Raw genomic sequence first — 19,015 nt, 5'->3', positions numbered from 1 at the left:
TGTGAGTGGGAGCATAGTGATACAAGAGCCCGAACAGAAATTTGCCATACCAGGTAGCTGCTACGTGTCCCTGGTGAGCTCTCCAGGTTATTTCTTCTACTACAGCAGCAAAACCTTTAGCTACTGAATGCTTTCATTTTTTGTCTACCACAAAAGCAGTGTACCTTATAGTTTCATTTACTTTCATTAACAACTGTCTCATAAAAGCTCACTGCCCCTGGCCCCTAAGCCCAACTTGCCTCTGAACAGCTAGCGTGAAAATAAACATTATGACTTTTATTCCTGAAAGTGGCCATTTTGAGAGTGGTTAAATGAGAAGTATGCATTAGAGATGAAAGAGGAACCATAAGAAGAGACAGGAGAGGAGCGTGCACAGTGTAGTGTTGATGCAAAGTGTGCATTGCCTAAAGTTCTCCTCAGCCTCCCTTGAAGAATGGATTTCTTCTCAGGAGACTTCGCCTTGCTTTTGTCATTCTTCATATTAACTTTTTTTGTTTGCTTTTTTTGGCATGAGGTTACTTGTCAGTTCTTGAATGTTTGTTTTTTTAACCTAAGGACTTGTGTTGGTAGAAATAGTATGGCTTTTAGACTGTGGGTATTGCAAGAGGCTTATTTTCCTGCCTTTCCCAGGATTTATGAACCAGTTGCACATTGAATATTTTTACTTGAATGAAAACTTGGCCAAATAATTATCCACAAAGCAAGGTACAAAGTTCTGTACACATAGTTGACTGCCCTGTGATAGTGCTGTGGTATTTTGGGTTAATTCTGAGGGCTTAATTTATGTCAGCTAAGGTAGGAGAAATCCGCAAACCCAGCAGTGTTCAGTTACAAGTCAGTGTACATCTGAGGTCACATTGTAAAAGTCACCAAACCACAACTGAAATGAATGAATGACCTTCATTTGCTTCCTCTAGAGTATGTTTAAGAATCTCAGAAACTGTGTCTGAATTTCTCAGTTGCTGTGTGTTTCCTTTTAGCTTCCATATAGATTTCACAGGATGTTTTGCAGACTCAGATTCATTGTTTTGGCTTCATAGGTACTGCAGGAGGTTTCCTCTTTAAGCTTTAACAGTGTTTGTAGAAGAGATCAAAAGTTGGTAGATGTCTCTTTAATTCAGAATGGTTGGATTTCAAGTTAAATGTTTCTTTTAACAAAGATATTCAAACTAAACAGATAACTATTACCTAGCATGTCCACCATAAAAGGTACCCTTGGCTCCAAAGTTCAAGAAAATATTTCAGGAGTCATTTTGGAAGTAAAGCATACATACCAAATAAATCCTGTAAAAGGAAACTTAAGCGGTTACTGCTGAGTTTAAAAATGGATTCACTGTAATGTTGACCTGTAAATCTTTTGTGTTGTTTGACTTACTACCTATTCATTAAAACTCAACCAAAATTAACTTTTAATTTTCTTCAATTAAAATAAGATTTCTTCATGTGTACATTGAAATTCTGAAAGTATTTATTTATTTTTATTCCTCTTCACACCATCTTCTTAAAAATGGGAAGAATTCACCTAATTAAATTGTGTACTCACACACGTGTACATGTATGCGTATCTAATTATGAAAAGATACACAAACTTTGGGAAGTGGAATAGCTATCAGTAGCAATTAAAAATAATAATGTGCATTCTTCCGTGTACAAATATATCCTAGATGGTGCCACATCTGCTCAGGCAGCAAGAACAACTAGCCCTACTATAGGGCATACAGAAAAACTAAAGAGAAAACTTGCAGATCTTGGGTAAGCATTTTGTTGTTTAAAATACTTATTTTTTTCATTAAAAGGATTGAAAGTAAAATTTCAAAGATGTTTCCTGATGTTTTCTAATATTCTTGTAGGGCTCCCTTGCGAAGGAGTTCAAACAAGGGCAAGAAGCGGAAAGAGAAAGAAGCTATTAGGGTGACCTGTGGCAGTAGGTATGGGTAAAAGACTGAGGATGCAAGAAATGATATGCCAGAAACATTGGAAAAACCTAATCATCCTAGCAGACGGGAACACTAACAGTCCCACTAACTTCGTACAAATAAGTGTTAAGCTTTGAGATAACCTTCTGAGCTTACAAACCTAGATTTCTTAACTAATGAAAGACTAACATATAATCTAAAAATTCTTGGAGGCTTATAGTATCGTGGCATCAGTACTACTGTTGCATCTGCTAATGGGATTTGCAGAAATAGGTCATCAGAGCTGGCCTACAAGATGCACACACAGTCAGTTAATAATACCTATGAACCAGAAATCTTGACACAATTCCACGTATTTTTTTGAAAAAGCCCCCCAGAGCAAGGATGGGCAGCAGCTGTTCACAGCAGCTTCACGGCACCCACATCAGGAATACTTTCAGAAGGGTTTGTTTCTGAACATGAACACCGTAAGTTGAAAACAGGAAAAATGCTGACATTTGTCACATCACCAGCTCTCAGGGAAAGAATTGAGAATTTCTTGTGAGATCTGATGAGACCACATCACCAGCATCTGGACTCTGAATAAATAAATGAATGTTCAAAATGGCAGGAAGCAATCTTTTCTGCAAAAGCTAGTGTAGATTTTTACTGAAGGTCGCTCCTCACATACTGATGAGTCTGATGAGATCACAGCTACAGGGGGTGATAGCTGGTTCCAGGTATGAAAGACAAGTTAATGTCAGGAGTGCTAAGCAAACTTAATACATTCCAAAAGTCTAGAAAGGGGATAGCAACTCAAAAACTCTCTGCACATAAAACAATGCAAAAGAAAACCTACATGATAAAAGAGCTATCAGAAGAAAGCAAACTTTGAATGCTACTCAGAAAATCGTGGTGGAAAACCAGTATGCAGCCATTTGTGGAGTTTTGCTGACAGTCTAATATATGGAGACCCAGTGACAAGTATATTGTGTAGCTCAATAAAATAAGAAAAGCAAAAGAAAACTTAGACTTCTGACTTACTCCCTCAGGCACGCTGTACTGAAGGGCAGTGTTCTGTCCCAGCATACATTTGTACATTGCATCCTGCAAATATCTGGCAGGAGCTGCAGTGACCTCAGGCAGCAGTCGTCGCCTCTGCGCTGGTGTCAGACAGCCTGTTCCAGTTGGTTCCACTGGTGCATCTGCGTGCAGTGTGACCTGGAGGTAGTGATACTCACAGCTGGATTTCCCTAGTAACAGGGAGAGATTTGTTAAAGCAAATTCTCGGCACCTCTGTGTAGCTGTAAGGCTGCTAGTGCCCTTAGCAGGGTATTAAACATCATGTAGCATTTAAATACCAAGCCACAGGGTGGGGGAAATGAACGTATACTTATCTGTAAGAACTTGATACGCTCCTTATACTGACATAGTATGTTACAGATGTTTGTGAGATGCCGTAGGTATCTTCCTTAGGGAAAGCAGATCTTAGCGTAGAGATCAGTTGCTTATTAGAGCATTTGATAAATCAGTTATTTGTGGTGTTTGTTAATATTTCTGAGTTCAGATACAGTTACTAAAAGCAAAGTTTAATACTGCTTTCAAAGTCAAAATTCATAAGCATTTGTAATTCTCACTGTGCCTCTGTAAACTGGAATGTTATTATTTCAGTATAACTTCTTAAACATCCATTGTCACTTCCTTTGTTACTAACTGCAAAGAATTTGCCTCAGAAGAAATGTGAGGATGTTTTCTCTGCAATCCAAAGCTGTATAAGCTCTTTGAAAGAAGGAAGATGATGATCAAAAGACAGCATCCTGTTATAATTATGTCCATTACAGCAACTGATTGATGTAGAATTAATAACGCTGTCACATGGATGTTGCATGCATTATGTTGCCATTGCCAAAAAATAGCACTCGCGATGTGTAAATAAAATCCTGAATCTTTTTCTAAGACTACTGCTAATGTTACCTATATAAAAAATTTCCCATTTAAGTAAGAAGCATATAATCCCCTGCCTGAAGCTAGGTGATTCGGGCAAGATAATTTGTTTTTTCTTTACTTTCAAGCAAGATTAGAGGATGAAGGAGGAGTACAGGACAGGGTCAGATACATCTGCCTTTCTTTATGTAGCTAAAGGGAGGGAGGATTCTTCTGCTTCCATGGGTGGGGGCCCTTTGACAACCTCAGTTTCATCCATACAGAAAAGAGGCTTCTCATTATACAAAGCTCTAGTGATTATGTTAATAATGATTTAGAAGCTGTTGAGAAGCTAGAAGTTGAGGGGAGATTTACATCCATGCAATTTACTGGTGGCTGATAAAAGCAGTAGAAGTTTAATGCTCTGAAACAGTAATATATACATTCATATAAATAATATGAGAATGTGACATATGCATAAGTTCTTTGAGGCAGACACTTTGCACAGTTATTTTTAATTTACATACTGTACTGTTGACGTGATATATTTAGTGAATAATTCAGGCATTTTGTTTTATAACTGTTACCTTTGCCTTGATCACATTGTCACTGCAATCTTTGTTGCTACAAAGAGAGAAGCTGATAATATCACATAGGTCTTTCTTTCATTTTTCTATACTAATATTTTTAATACTTAATAACGTTAAAATCAAGATAATACTCTATCGGTATTTAGCTGTTGTAACAAAGGCACATCTCCGTAGATGGATACAGACGCACCTGATTGATTCTGCCTGTGCTCAAAATCCAAGCCAGACCTTCTCTGGGAACCAGAGCCCGCTTGGGTCAGTGCTGAGTCTAATCTGTTTAACCATGCTGGGGCTCAGAAATGCCCCAACACAACATGTGGCTTCTTGACTGGGGCTGGTTCGCATCCGAACAGCGGGAGTACAGGCATTTTCAGCTGGCGTCTCTCTCCGTTTGCTGGGTATGTTGTCTAAGAGAGCTTGAGTTAGAAAAAGAATCAAAAGAACCCACTTTTTTCTTCTTTTGCGGAAAGAGAGATTTCAGGCATGCCCCTAGCAGCTGCATGCCACTCCGTTCTTTAGTCACAGTTACAGGGAGTGTCACTCTTTTTACAATTAACTGCCTCTGTAGCATTTTGTTTTCTCTTATTTTATAATCTAACATATATTCCTGCTCCTTTCTTTTAAACAGGACTGCCAGAGAGATGCTGCAGAAATCAGCAAATACTAAATCTTTAGCAGAGCGATCCTCCTCTCTCCCACACTGTGTACCATTCACATGGTATGGAGAGAGTGGCAAGGGATCCAATTCTTCTAGCAACCTGCCATCGCCTACCAGCTCAACTGAACCTTCCTCTGAAAATATAAGTCCAGCTAAAAAAGGGTCAAAGGTAGAAAATAAAAACTACCTTATTCCCACTGTGTTGAGTGGCATACTTGGCTTCATGTTTCTGGAAAAAGAACAGGCCAATATGTGACTACTACAATAAACAGTGCATGGTGTTCATTGTACGGTAAAAGCTCATCCGAACAGAACATCTCTGTCATTGTACCATTCCACATTCTACCTTTTTACTCTGTCTTAATGTACATTAATTCAGTAAACTAACTGTGGTGTGCTGTACCATAACAAAAGCAAGTGTTGCCAGTGGAAATTAGCATTTGGATCCCCTGAACAAATGCTAGATGTGTGTATTCAATTATAGATATTTTCTGCATTCTTCAGGACTGATTGTGGGAATACCTACCTATGTTTAAATGAGGTGTTTGCAAGTGAAGAAATGCTGTATGCTGTCAGTCATCTGCCTTTTTTCCCTCAATAATGAAATCTGTTTGTCACGCATGCTGGATGTTGGATTTAATTCTCTATATGAAGATGCTTGAAGTGTAAAGATGAACTATTGCAATTTAATACATCTGTGTGATTGCTTTCTATGTGCATGAATGTTTCAGCATGATAACTCCCTTAATAACCCTTAGTTACAGTAATATACGTAGCTTTTTCATGTTTATTTTCACTTCTGGAAAATGTTTCTCTGCCTGTATCTTCCTATAATTTGTAGCAGTTGACTTTTTATATTGGTCTGGTAAAAAGAAACAGATACGGTTCTCAACTTTATGTACAGGAATATGAATCAGAAATCTAATTACTCTGTCTTCTGTGAACACATGCATGTACATAATAGCAGTTTCCACAAGGATTTCTTACTTTTCTGGTGCCAAGAGCTGGTGATACCTTACTTCTGCTGCGCACCAAGCTAGGCAAGGTCATAGCTGTGCTTGTGTTACCTGGTAGGGAGAGCGACACAAGGCTGACCAGTCCAAATCCAGTCCAGATTGATAGAGAAGACCACAGATGAAATGTCTGAAGATTAAAGAGAAATTAATTGGTTACGCAGTTTCTTTTGAAAAAGAAAGATGAGGATTAGACATGTAAATCCTATTTGTGCCTTTAAACAAACATTGTATAAAAATAATTTTCAAATGGGGAAAAAAGCACCCCTCCTTTTACAGTTAGTATTAGGTTGAGCTTGGGGGCGGGGGGGAGGGAGTGTTGTCCTATCATAATTATTATCAGGCCTTGGCTATCTTGTGTTTTTCCTACAGAAAATTAAATTTTAAAGTCTTAAATTCATCATAAGGCTGAAGCTTGCACAGAATAGAGGTGAAAGAAAAATCAAAGTACTTAAAAAAAGAATATAGATTTTCTTCACACAACAGGAGGTAGAGCTGTTGAACTCCTGGCCTAAGAACACTGTGGGGGCTAAAAGTTTCCATATTAAGGAAGCTGCCTGGATTTTCTTCTCCTCTGTAAAGAGCTGGGAAAAGCAGAACAGGAATTCTAAATGCAGGTGTGAGAAAACTGATCACAAAAACATTTTTATGTTCTCTGTAAAGTTTGCAAGCCCTTAAATTAACAGTTCCTACACTGCTATTCAGGTTTTTAAAGTATAGCGCAATACCAATATTTAGTTGGATTTCCAGCAAAACTAAAAGGACCAACACTTGATATTTTTGGAAGACTTCTTGTTTTCAGGAAAGATAGGTCAGATATCTTTGGGGGGGATAAAAGGATAATGTTTTTAGTGTTGTTTTTGGTTCTGATGTTTGGATCCATTTTTTTAAATTGAATGTCAAAGGTGAATTGAATTTGATATTCATTTAGATGTTAGATTAGAGTAGAGATTAGAGGTCTCCATATCATCAACTGTATATTCAAATTAAATGGAATATCATTGTGTCCTTAATTTTTTATAGATTTTAGTTTTTTATGGTTCTCACTCTAATGTGAAATACTTGTTAATTTTTGTCTTCTCCTGATGGTAATTTTGCTGTATTCCTGGAAAATATGTGCACGCTTTTGCTATTGTTTGCTGTAAGGTGTGATGTCTGTCATTAAGAAAAAACAGGGTTTGTTTTATGGTTATTAGTTCAGTAAATAACATTCAATATCCAAAGATCTCTTTTACTTTCAGATTTTTCTAAAGGTGTAGGCAAAGAGGGAGGATCCTTTCACTTTTCTAGGAGATTATTTGGGACTCAGAAATGGATTCACAGGATATTCTCCTTGCTCTTTTTCAATAGCAGTTTTCACTTCTCTCTGCTAATTAATCCTCTGTCCTATTCTTTGTGCTACTGCCTGTGCTACTCTTGTCCTAAGTATTTGGAGGACAGTAAAATGCTAGTGATTAACCTGCGGAAGTAGTAATTTAGCTCCAGGATGAGAGCCAGCATCTTAAGAGTGAGTCTGGAAATTGCTTTCAGACCTGTTTGCTATTCATTGAGGCATTAAGCTGGCAAAGGTGTCTCTTGAAGTACACAGTGGTAAAAATACTGTGTATTCTATAAATATTAACAATACTAAAAATTAGGCTTCCTCATGTGTATTCTAACTGGTTTGGTAAATGATTGAAATCACTCCTGAACTATGCCAACCTGGAAGACAAAGCAAATTTCCCTTTTAGATGCACGTATGAGATCATTTGTTCATTCTAACTCATCTTTTCCTCCACAGAATTTCACATTCAACGATGATTTCAGTCCCAGCAGCACAAGTTCAGCTGATTTGAGTGGTTTAGGAGCAGAACCTAAAACCCCAGGTTTCTCGCACTCCTTAGCACTGTCGTCAGATGAGGTATGCTGATGAAATTGTTTAAGGTGGGAAATGGTTGTTTTCTTTCTCCCATGGCATTTTGCTGGATAATTACTCAAAGGGATATTTTTTAGGCAGTAAAAGGGGAGAAGAAAATTAATCTTGGTTTCTAGATTGTGATTTTTCATGTTCATATAATGGCTTGAAGTGAAGGTCCTATGGTATTATTGTAGGAAAGTAGAATGCAGTTCGTTTCCTAAGAAATGCTATATCCTCACACATTTCAATACATTTTTCCTACATTCTAAATAAGTACATGTGGACCTATAGATAGATATAGATACAGATACAGATACACATATAGACATAGACATAGACATAGACATAGACATAGACATAGACATAGACATAGATATAGATATAGATATAGGTGGGGGGGAGAGAGAGATACACTAAACGACATAATTGAGACAATTCTGAGGTAATAAGCATACAGTAGAGTTTGATAAATATAGTTGAGATGTAAGGCACCTTCACCTAGACTGATTTTTACCCTGATACATTAAAATAATAATGGCCTGTAGATGCAGTAATTGTGTGTTACTGTACCTGAATGTATGTATATTGATTAGAATGTATACGTGTTAATCCACTTTGCATTCTTTGTGCTTGCTTTGCACAGTGGATTTGAATTCAGTTACTTCAAACCAGAGTTTTTTCGAACAACGATAATGTGAAAAAGCGTTCCTAGCCCTGTAAATTGGTGACACAATTGAGCTGAATATAATATATTGAAAATACTTTTCTTAAGATACTAGTTTTATAACTCACTTGTCAGTGAAATTGCACAATTTGACAGTAGCTGCCAATGTGTCCTGTGGACTCAGGAAACCTGTGCCTTTGTTCTTTTACAAACGCTCCGTAAGAACTTCACATTTTTCATGTGAGGTTTGAGCCAGGGGTTTTTTTTCTAGAGGGGAGGAACTTGAAGTATCTATGTCTTATTTTTTTATGATAGTTAGGTTTGTTCTATTACTGCCTGCATGCTTCGCATGGGTTTAAAGAACAAGAGCTGTTCCGTGCAACGCCATTTGCCAAAATGCAAACCTACAAACCCAACCACGCTTTAGACGCTACTTACTGCAGGTAATAAAGGGCAAAAATTTATGAGAATCACAGGAGAGTGCAGACAGGTCTGTATATTCTATGAATTACTGAAAACAACAAAGTCATCATTTACACTTCATTAATACTATCTTGATAATACATTTCATTCTCTTACTACGTTTCATTCCCTTTATATTTGGTATTTTATTGTGACAATGCCCTGTTCTGAGTGGCATTGAATTAAAAGCTTGAAAATGCTTTCATTTTGCTTGTTCAGCTCTCTTATAATTTCTAAAATGTCAAGCCTGAACAGGTCTATAAAAATGAATTTATTTTCTCCATCCTCTGCTGTGGCCAAATGGCAGCCTCCGAATCAGGCTGCGTGTTCAGCAAGAGCTGCAATGGAAACCTCCACAACCACCCTGGCAGGGGATTAGGCCAGCGTTGCTCTTCAGCCTTTCATAGCATATTGCTGCAAGCACTCCTTTGCTCAGGCTTCTCTGGCAGATCTGACATGATTATTTGAAGGAGATGAAAAAAATGAAGGGGTGGAGGGGGAACCCATTTCTTGCAGGTTGTTCTCATCTAATTAAGGAACTTTTGCTCTTGCAATTGGAGCCATCAGGAAGGTTCCCACCGATTCTAGGGTGTCAAGACCAGGAACTCCAAGGGGGTTTCATTGACGCAGTCTCAGGTTTAGCTGCCAAATCATGTGTGTGCTGAGCTTTCAACATAATCTCTCTGCTTCTGGAAATAATTTTTTTTAAAGAAATCTCTTTGGTTTCGAGTAGCCATATCTGTTTGCAAATCTTGGTGCTGCCCTTGCCTGAACTTTTACATGCTGTTACATGTTCTGTATTTTGTTTCTATAATGCTTTTCTTTCCCATTTCTTTGTTGCTCCCTCACTCAGAGCCTGGATATGATTGATGATGAGGTGAGATACTAGTGTGTTGTTGTGGTGAGTCGTGTGACCATCGCGTGGCAACGTATCGTCTCATTTGCAGATTCACATTTCTTGTTTTACGGTGTTGTATGGCAAACCCCCTTGTTCGAGCCGAACACGCAGATGTCACTGGCACCTCTCTCCTTGTCTTGAGTTCCCTTCTCCTTTCTGCTAAGATTTTTCAAGGCCATAGCAAATTGCAGTTTTTGCAGTATGCTGGAAGGGGGAGGAGGGTCGGTGTCAGAGCAAATCCACCAGGCCAAGCATCAGCTGCACAGAGCTCCTGCTGGCGATAGGAGAAGGAAAAGATAGTGCTTAAACCGTCTTTTCCCCAGCCTTGAGAACTGGACAGCCAGAAGCTGAGACAGCTCCTAGCGTCATCTAACCCAGTGTAAAAGCTGCTCTAAGCAGACAGCTGCTGCAGCCTGTAGCAGCTGCTTTGCTGACCATGGCTGGGACAGAGTAGCTTTTGTTTCAGGCCCTACTGGCATATCCCTGGGTGGAATAAAGTGGCAGGGCAGGGACACGGGGCTGCTGCAGCAGCTGATGCCCCACCTGCCCCTCCTGGTGCTGTGTTTGTGCTCTCCTCCTCCGCAGCAGCAGCAGCATAACGTGATGAGAGCAGGGCCAGGGCTGGGGGATCGCTGTGTGTTCCTTACCGCTCCTCTGTGTCATCTCATAGTCTTCCGTAGATAGCATCAGTCTCACTGGCTGTTTGATGTCATCACTTTGAACTTTAGAGTGGTTTTCTGAGGGTTTTTTCCCCCTGAATTTCTTGTTTTATATCTTAAACACATCATAAAGATCTGTGAATGAGCCCGGGAAGTGGAATGCAGAGTTCATTGCATCTTTTAGAAATGTTCTAATTTGAAGGACAAAAATTTTGTGAGGGAATGGGAGCATACCTGTTTTGAATTGTGCCACCTGGCCATTTCAGTCCCTGTTTGGGTTAAAAGGAATGCCAGTTCCTTCTTCTATTTATAGATCGAAGACTTTTTGGGTACCTTGTACCAATTCTTAGATATCTGGTTAGATACAGATGTAATATAGCAGTGTGAAATTGTTATTATTGTAGCGTAAAGATAGTACAGATACCTCTGCTCTGATGCTGGCAGTTTGTACAGAAAAATGCAGTTACTCGTCCGTATTACCCTTTTAATACTAACGCAGCATGGTTTTGTCACAGATCCTTGACGACGGACAGTCTCCTAAGCACAGTCAGTGTCAGAGTCGTGCTGTTCAGGAGTGGAGCGTGCAGCAGGTTTCCCACTGGTTAATGAGCCTGAACCTTGAACAGTATGTTTCCGAATTCAGTGCCCAAAACATTAATGGGGAGCATCTCCTTCAGCTGGATGGGAGTAAGCTCAAGGTAATTGACTGACTGGACTTCAAGACTAACTGTGGTATTTGTTGTCACTTTAGGTAATCTTAAAGGAAGTAAGAATTCGGCCAGAAAGCAGTGAATCCCTGTGTGTGGAGTGGTGATAGACTAGAGTAATAAACACAGAGTATAAAGCTACAGCAACACTTTAAGAAATTCCCGTATGCACTTGCATTCAGAAGCTTCAGAAGAAACAGAGGGCATTTGCTTTGTGAAAACGCTGGCTGTATATAATGTACCCATATTTGCATGCGTAAATCATATAGCAGCATGTATAAGTGGTATTTGCATGCACGTATTTCTCATCCAGCTCTGTTTTGCAAAAGGGTGATTCAGAGAAGATAATAAATAGACATACATCAGAAGTAGCAACTGAAAATTGGATTAGTGTGGTACTGGAGGCATAAGCTGATACCAGTTGTACTATGTTAGAACTAAATACAGGTTTGATGTATAAAATACGCATTGTTTCTTGTAGTGAGAATATGAGCCTACTTTTGTCAAAAACAATTACAGAAACGAGTTGTGGGAAGCTCAGCAGATCTGAAAGTCCAAGTTTGGTGTTTCCTTTCTGAATTTTTTTGCTGGTGTTTCACTAACTCTAGGGGTTTTAGAAGAGAGCAAGTGAACTTTTGACTAAGGCATAGCAGTGAGAATTGGGCAGTCTTGTTCTATGTAGACTTAGATGACTTCAGGCAAATAGTTTAATCTTTATTTGCCTCATTTGATGAATGAAATCAACACTGGTAGTAGGAATGAGATCTAATTCTTTAATATTCTAGAAGTGGAAGGCATGCAAAGTAGTACAGAAGTGTATTACTTACACATCAGTAATGTATCTGAGTCTGTCTCAAATTTGCTTAGTTGTTGTAGTCTTCTACCTAAGAAGAATTATTACTAGAATGTGAAAAAACATCGTGATAGATTAAACTGTATGGAATTCTTTTCTTTTTTAATTTTGTTTTCCCCACCTCAGGCTCTTGGTATGACATCTTCCCAGGACAGAGCAATCATTAAAAAAAAGCTAAAGGAAATGAAAGCATCCTTGGAGAAAGCTCGCAAAGCTCAAGAGAAAATGGAAAAGCAAAGGGAAAAGCTTCGGAAGAAGGAACAAGAGCAACTGCAGAGGAAATCGAAGAAAACAGACAAGTCTTCATCAGATGCAATAGAGGGCACTAATGAGCAGTGATAAGCAGAAGCGCTGCTGTGTTAGGAAAGTGGAGGCACTTCAAGGGAAGGGAAACTCATATCCACTCTGGTGCCCCTTCAGCTTTCTTGCATTCATTACACGAGAGCGTGTACAGAGGAATGGGGCTATACATAGAATGACTAGGGAAATTTATATCGTGTAGTTTTATTTTCCTGCATATCCAGATCACGCTCGTTGCTGTTGCCATGTGAAACAACCCCAGCCCCTCCGTTTGTTTTGTTGTTGTTGACAGCTAACAGATTTCATATTTGTGTGGCAGTGTTTCCTTCCAAACTACTCTTCTCTATTGAGCTCTGTGTGTTTGGTCACTTCAGTAACCAGCATGATGCCGAGGAGCATGGTCCACTGCTTCACCTCTTCTGAATAGGATGGCCAGTCAAAACGATTGGTGAACATTTCTTCAGCTGGGTAAAAGGAGTTGCGCTCTGTCTGCTAAGAGTCGACTTAACTTTCTAACTGGAAGTTCAGCTTCTTTACAATGTTTGGATACTCAGTTCTGTCTACTGGAGTAAATTGCATCTTGCATCAGTACCTTGAAGCGACACTGCTCTGGAAACACAACTGTTCAGTGACTTCTTCTTATACACTGGAGATAAAGACAGGAGAGTCAATATTCCCCCTGGGTAAAAGACAGGAGGTGAAACTCTTTCTGTTAACTGTACAGTAGTTAATCCAGGAAGGAGGCAAAGCCTTAAATGATTATGTGGGTTTACACAGAAATCTGAGGATAACATTTATCCTTTAGATGTCTGAGCAAGGATGAATTTCTAACGCGAGCACAGCATATAGATCTGTATAAATTTCATTGTGCTCCCAGTGTGTAGGCAACTTTCTTATAGCACACTCCACTTTCTTTTTCATGTGTTTTGAAAGGAGACTGGGCTTACTTTGTTTCGGGTTTTTTTTTTTTTCAAGAAAAACACCACATCTTCAGATTCATTCTCCAGTAAGCATTGGAAGAATAAGCTTTGTGCTGTGCTGTTATGAAGCTGTTGTTGGAAACGATTATCAAACTTGAGTCTGCTGAAGATTTTCAGTTTTTACAGAAGTGCACTTTAAGAAGAGGAAGACGAGGGATTTTGGTTAAAATTAAATTCAGTACATTGCTGTTAAGATCAATGCTGCCATGGAGGTGACAGTTACTAAATCCAAAGCTGCCATATATTAACTGTTTTGATTGATGTGTATATCCCCACCAAAACCTGAACTTTTGGGCATAGGCTGTAGAATGTTTTGATGGCTTAGCAGTGGTTGTATTACATCCTTCAGAGATTTCTGTTTTCCTGGTATATGAGGCCATCGGCAAAGCCTGCTGTGCAGTTTTGACTATGGCAGAAGCAGTGTATAGCTTGCACTGCATGATGTTACTGCCTCTTAAGAGCGGTATTAAAATATTCAGTATTTCTTCAAAAGAATGGACAGGCAACAGGCAAATATCCACAATGAGAAGCTAGAGGTATTAGCTTACTGCTTTATAGGCAAAGCTACGTAGCAGCATTTATAGTTGAGAAACATCACTTCCCTTTCATGCACCCTGGGAGTTGCAGTCTTCATCTAGTCATGCCAGCCCATAAATTGTTTAAGATGTTGATGCAAAGATAGAATCTTGAACTTCAAAATTTGCCAGCCTAAAAAATGCAAATATTGAATTCTTTTGAAGAAAATGTTTGTTTTAGTTTGGCTTGGCTTCTCTTCTGCTCTGTGCTTTATGGCATTCAGATCTGTGTCTGTAAAGTTCTCTGAAGCTCAGATTGGAAACAGTTGGGGTGCGATGTTTATAGTTAAGTTTCTTTTGATCCTAATAATTTCTTTGACATGCAAAATGGTCTGTAAACTGAAAGAACCTGGCTCATTCAAAATGAATACACAACAGATCGACTTAGTATTAGCTTTATTTTTCCTTCCAAATCAAATTTCTACAAGTTTCTGATGTATATTTGATTCAGGTCTAAAAATGAAATTGCCATAAAAGATACTTCCTGATATTTCTAAAAGCTTGTGATATTTTCCTTGAGATAGACCACTGGCAAAAAATACACCTGCTAAGAAGAATTCCACATTGTAGTGAATCTTTCTGCACTCTTTGTAGGAAAAAAATGATACAAATGTTTAACTGCCTCATAAAACTAGCATTCTGTTATCTTAGGAGGTTATCAATTTATATTTGAGTAAGAGGAGTTATCTGGAAGAAACTGGAAATTAAATATTTTAAATACAATGTTAATAAATGCATTCAATGATGATTTACTTTTTAAATTATGTTTACATTGTAGTAATGTTCAAGTGGTTGTATATAGTAATCTAAGGTGGTGTCCCTGTTTTATTTTCTTTGTTTTCTTAGAAACCTGAGCAGACTGCTTGGCGTTATACATTGAGTTTTCATTCTTGCTGCTTAGAACAGTGCCTAGTTAATCTCTTCGTAAATCAGATTCTTATTCTGCAGAATAACGAATTCGACTTAAGTCCTTCAAGTATTCAGGGGGGTTTTATTGCTTTGTGGCCATGTTATTTTGTTGGTTTTGGACTAAAAAAAACCAACAAAAACCTAACTTAAAAAAAAATAGTAGCTTAAATTTAAAATAAAAGCATAAAATGCATTTTGATCAACACATGAAAACTAAGCAAACCGAACAACGTCAAGAGTTTTGCTCTTCTTTCTGTGATAAAAGAGATTTATGTGGTTCCTTTTATTAAGTATGGTAACTCATTGTTGGGACGTGCAGAAATGCCACTGGCTAACAGATGTCACGCACAGTTTGAAACTTCTGTTACTGTTCTATAGGGCCTTTAAAGTTGTGTTGCATTTTTTCCCCTTGTGTTGTGTAATGACATAGATGAAACAAAAGATATGGATGTCTCATCATTCTTAACTTAGACTTCCTGTAAACCGATGCTAAGTCAGACTAATGTGGGGTTATGATGTAATAAGAAGAAACAAATATCCCATGCTAAATGACTGGAAAGGCTTTCTCTTTTGGCTCACCTGCAAATGTCGCCTGCTTTTGCATATTTATTTGTGGAGCTAAAGCAATTTCGAGTATCCTGACTTGCCTGGCCACCTTTAAACTGCTGTGCAGGCAGTGAGGTGTTTCCACATCTCTAGCTGTGCGTCGGTGGCGTCTTTACACCTAGGTGACCACAGCAGGCTGGTGAAGTTAACTTCTCCCTGGTTACGATGGTAGGCCAGTTCTGTAAACTCTAGTTCTGCTCGTTGCTGCCGTATTGCCAGGTTGTGAATATATCGAGCCTCTGAAAGGGTGAAGAAGGGAGAGTTAGCAAAAAATGGAACTCTGAAAAATAGAAAACAAAAGATAAAACACCGCAGGTTACTTTAGTCCTAAAAAACCTAGTGTTTATACTGAGATGGTGGAGAGAGTGGTGGCTCCTTGCTCTGTCGAAATCAGCCAAACGTACTGACATTACTCACTTCCAGCTCGTATTTTCCCCTGTGGTGGGGTGCTGCACCCATGCGACTTCGTGTTAAAACTCCCAATTCGGTTTCAGTCTGCCCGGGCAGATCAGGACCGGGGCGAGAGGAAGGAGCCGAACCTGTTCATTGCAATGCCCGGAGTATTGCCCACTGCTGTTTGCATTTTGCCCACCGCTCTGAGCAGGTCTGGTGGGGGTCACTGTAAGTGGAGCCTGTTCTAGATCATAGGTTAGAATTGCACAGTGGAACAGAAGCCAGTAATAAAAAGCTGAGCAGAGTTAGGTGATGTTTGTTATCTCAGTGTATACAAATGCTTCTGCATTTTCTTAACTTGTTAAAATTTTTTTGCAAAGGCATTTGTTGTGCCATGACTCTAGTCTGCTGCAAGGATACCACAAGAATCAAGCTTTTACTATAATTATGGAGCAGCTTTTCCTCTGAAGCTTGCCAGTCGTCAGCTCTCATTGACATTCAGAGGTGCTTGACACTGAGCATCAGGGTTCCTCATACTTCATTGCTTCCATCCAAGCCTCCTGTCCTCCTGAGCTGCTCCACCTTCACCTCCTGGCTCATGTGCTGGCAAGTAAGAGGTGGGCAATGTGTGATTTTTGAAAATGAATTGCGTTCCACTTTTAAGTCAGAGAAAGAAATGCCTCTCTTGTTAATAGTGCAGAATCCAGTTCTACAGTAGGAAGGAAGAGGATCATCATTTAGTTGGGTACAGCCAGACATACCGTTCAGGTACCAAAACAACACTGAAAATCAAAAGGAGAGGTTTGCACAGATTCAGCTGTAGTTCTTTACAGCACCTGTGCTGCAGTCTGCTGTTTCTCGGTGCTGAAATTTAGGGGCACTTTGCAAGAATTAAGTCTTGTGTTGATTTCTTATCCATGTGTTTACAGAGAGAAAATGTTGTCAAGGCAAAAATAAAACCTGATCTTGCTCGTTTTAGGTGTGGTCTTGTGCCCTGCATTATCATCGAACTGAGTGATAGAGGGGATGGACCCTCTGAATAGCACTTCCCTCATTCTGTGCTCTCCCTCACTTGAAAACCTCAGGAAACCTATGTTGTGGTCCAAAACACTGAAAACACAGACATTTGAAAAAAACAGCACATATTTAATTAAGTTGTAGGTCTTTAACAGTTGAAATGGGCAGAGGGCACAGAGCAGTTAGATGGTTTTGGTTTAGTTCTGTTAAATTAGTGATTGAAAATAATGAAATCAGTTAAGTCTTTCTAGAAACGTTGAAGTGATTTGTGGCTTGATTCCCTCTTTAAATAAATATGTATGGCCTTGTGTGTGTACATGCCTACGTACACGCATGGATATTCATACAGATGGCCGCTGCACTGGTAGCAGTGGGCACGCAGGCAGCTGGGCGTCGCAGGGCTGCAGGCAGACAGCCTGCGCGGGCGGCGGAGGGCCCCGCCACTGCCCACAAGCTCGGAGGAGCAAAGCCCTACCCCTCGGTCTCACCAGCGTGCTCACCCCTGTCTGTGCTGGTAGCTTTGCTCACTCTTTTCTTGCGGGGTTTTATGTATTTTGCAGAAGTTTTGCTAAAACCGTCTAGGGAATGGTCCTCTGCAGGTCCTTCTGCGTGTTGTCCTCGGGTTCATTTTTTGGGGTGGGAGGTTGGCAGGATTGATTTATTGGAGTGTCAGTATTCTAGGAAGGAAACCCTTTTTTATATTTTTAACCCTAACTTCGATTTCTCTTGGAGCGCTTTCAGCAGCTCGTTTTTGAGCAGGGTTCTGGGCGACATCCGAGGTGACTTACCCGCTCACCACAGCAGTGTGGGTCATCTGCAGATTGCACAGCCCTTTTGTTAACCTCCCGTATGGATTTTACTGTACTTTCTCCACCTGTAAAACTGATTTTTCAAAGGTCTGACACCTTCATCATGACATTGAGCCCTCCAATCCCTCATTATAAAATGAGCTTTCTGTTACTAACCGGCAGTACTAACTGGTACTTTTGCTCTTGACATCAAGTAATGATTTAAAAAATGTGCGTCTTACTGGCAGGTTTGGCGGTAGTGCCTTCAGCTGCCTGTTTCTTTGGGAAGTTTGGACTGTGCTAAGAAAGAGGCGTAGGGTTTGCGAAACCTGGTCTGCTGAGTTAGGCGGGTTTCTTCTTCCAGAGCGGGGAGAGCTGAGGAGGGCTCGCAGCTCACGAGACGGGGTCCAACTTGCGTAACCCGGGAGCCCGAGCCTCCCGCCGGGTTTTCAGTGGGAGCTTCGTCCCTGACACCGCTGGGAGCGGGTTCAGGCCCCGGTGCAGAAGCATCTGAAGGAAAGGGGGATCCCAGGGCACCAGATGTAAGGAGTAACTAGCCCATTTGGAAATGGGGCGTGCACAGTGAACCTCTTCTTACTCTGTACTTTCCCATCCACATTTACTGTCTGAACAACTGCTTTCGTATTTTCCAGTCATGTTGCAATGGTAACTCACTGGTCACGGACAAGTGTTAAAGACATATTGCTAGAAGACCAGGCAGCTAAAAGACTAAAATGCACTGTGCTCACTGTAAAAATTGGCTTCTTACATTGTTTCTTTTTATATGGTTGAAGAGGTGGTTGCGCTTCAGATTTTTTCCTTTTTCTTTTTTTAAAGCGGTCAAATGTATATGAAGTGCATGTTATCCTGAACTTTTTGTTTGTACATCTTGGTGTCTGATCATCTGCATGAAAGACACAGTAGTGCCACGTCTGAGCTTGTTCTCTTGTGCTTGGTTGATATGAAGTTCTCTAGATTGTTGAGTTTTCCCCAAAATAACTTTGGTTAATATTTAGTTATCGGGAGACATCAAAACAAAACATCATGGTGGCCCTTTGTTTTCTTACAGTTTAAATACAAACAACAAAGCCTTGTGGTTTAAAGTTAATTTGTTAGTGTAAATAAATTTCTTGCCAATGAGTATTATTGTTGTTAGACAACGAATGCAATAAAATGAGAAATCCTGAATCTTTATTAGAATTTGTATCGAGTCGTCCCTTTCCTGCCC

The 19,015-nt window shown here is 39.7% G+C and overlaps 1 protein-coding gene across 4 annotated transcripts in view; it reads left to right on the top strand.

The window, feature by feature from the left end:
* The window catches only part of PPP1R9A (protein phosphatase 1 regulatory subunit 9A), a 149,935-nt gene extending 130,954 nt beyond the window's left edge, over nucleotides 1–18,981 (top strand). Inside the window, exons 14-20 of one of the 4 annotated variants that reach the window (XM_087774523.1) lie at nucleotides 1,665–1,752; nucleotides 1,851–1,928; nucleotides 5,037–5,235; nucleotides 7,860–7,979; nucleotides 9,956–9,979; nucleotides 11,175–11,357; nucleotides 12,346–18,981. In XM_087774523.1, coding sequence (XP_087630649.1) covers nucleotides 1,665–1,752; nucleotides 1,851–1,928; nucleotides 5,037–5,235; nucleotides 7,860–7,979; nucleotides 9,956–9,979; nucleotides 11,175–11,357; nucleotides 12,346–12,558 — 905 coding nt within the window. In that variant the 3' untranslated portion in view covers nucleotides 12,559–18,981. The remainder of the gene's footprint in view (nucleotides 1–1,664; nucleotides 1,753–1,850; nucleotides 1,929–5,036; nucleotides 5,236–7,859; nucleotides 7,980–9,955; nucleotides 9,980–11,174; nucleotides 11,358–12,345) is intronic. The other 3 variants (XM_087774531.1, XM_087774542.1, XM_087774553.1) reach the window with 3 other exon arrangements.
* Nucleotides 18,982–19,015: the final 34 nt, after the last annotated feature.

The sequence above is a fragment of the Nipponia nippon genome, unplaced genomic scaffold (assembly GCF_047370975.1).
Source record: "Nipponia nippon isolate SJK-2023a ecotype South Korea unplaced genomic scaffold, ASM4737097v1 scaffold_1, whole genome shotgun sequence".
NCBI classification, from domain to species: Eukaryota; Metazoa; Chordata; class Aves; order Pelecaniformes; family Threskiornithidae; genus Nipponia; species Nipponia nippon.
This window is presented reverse-complemented; position numbering and strand designations above follow the sequence as displayed.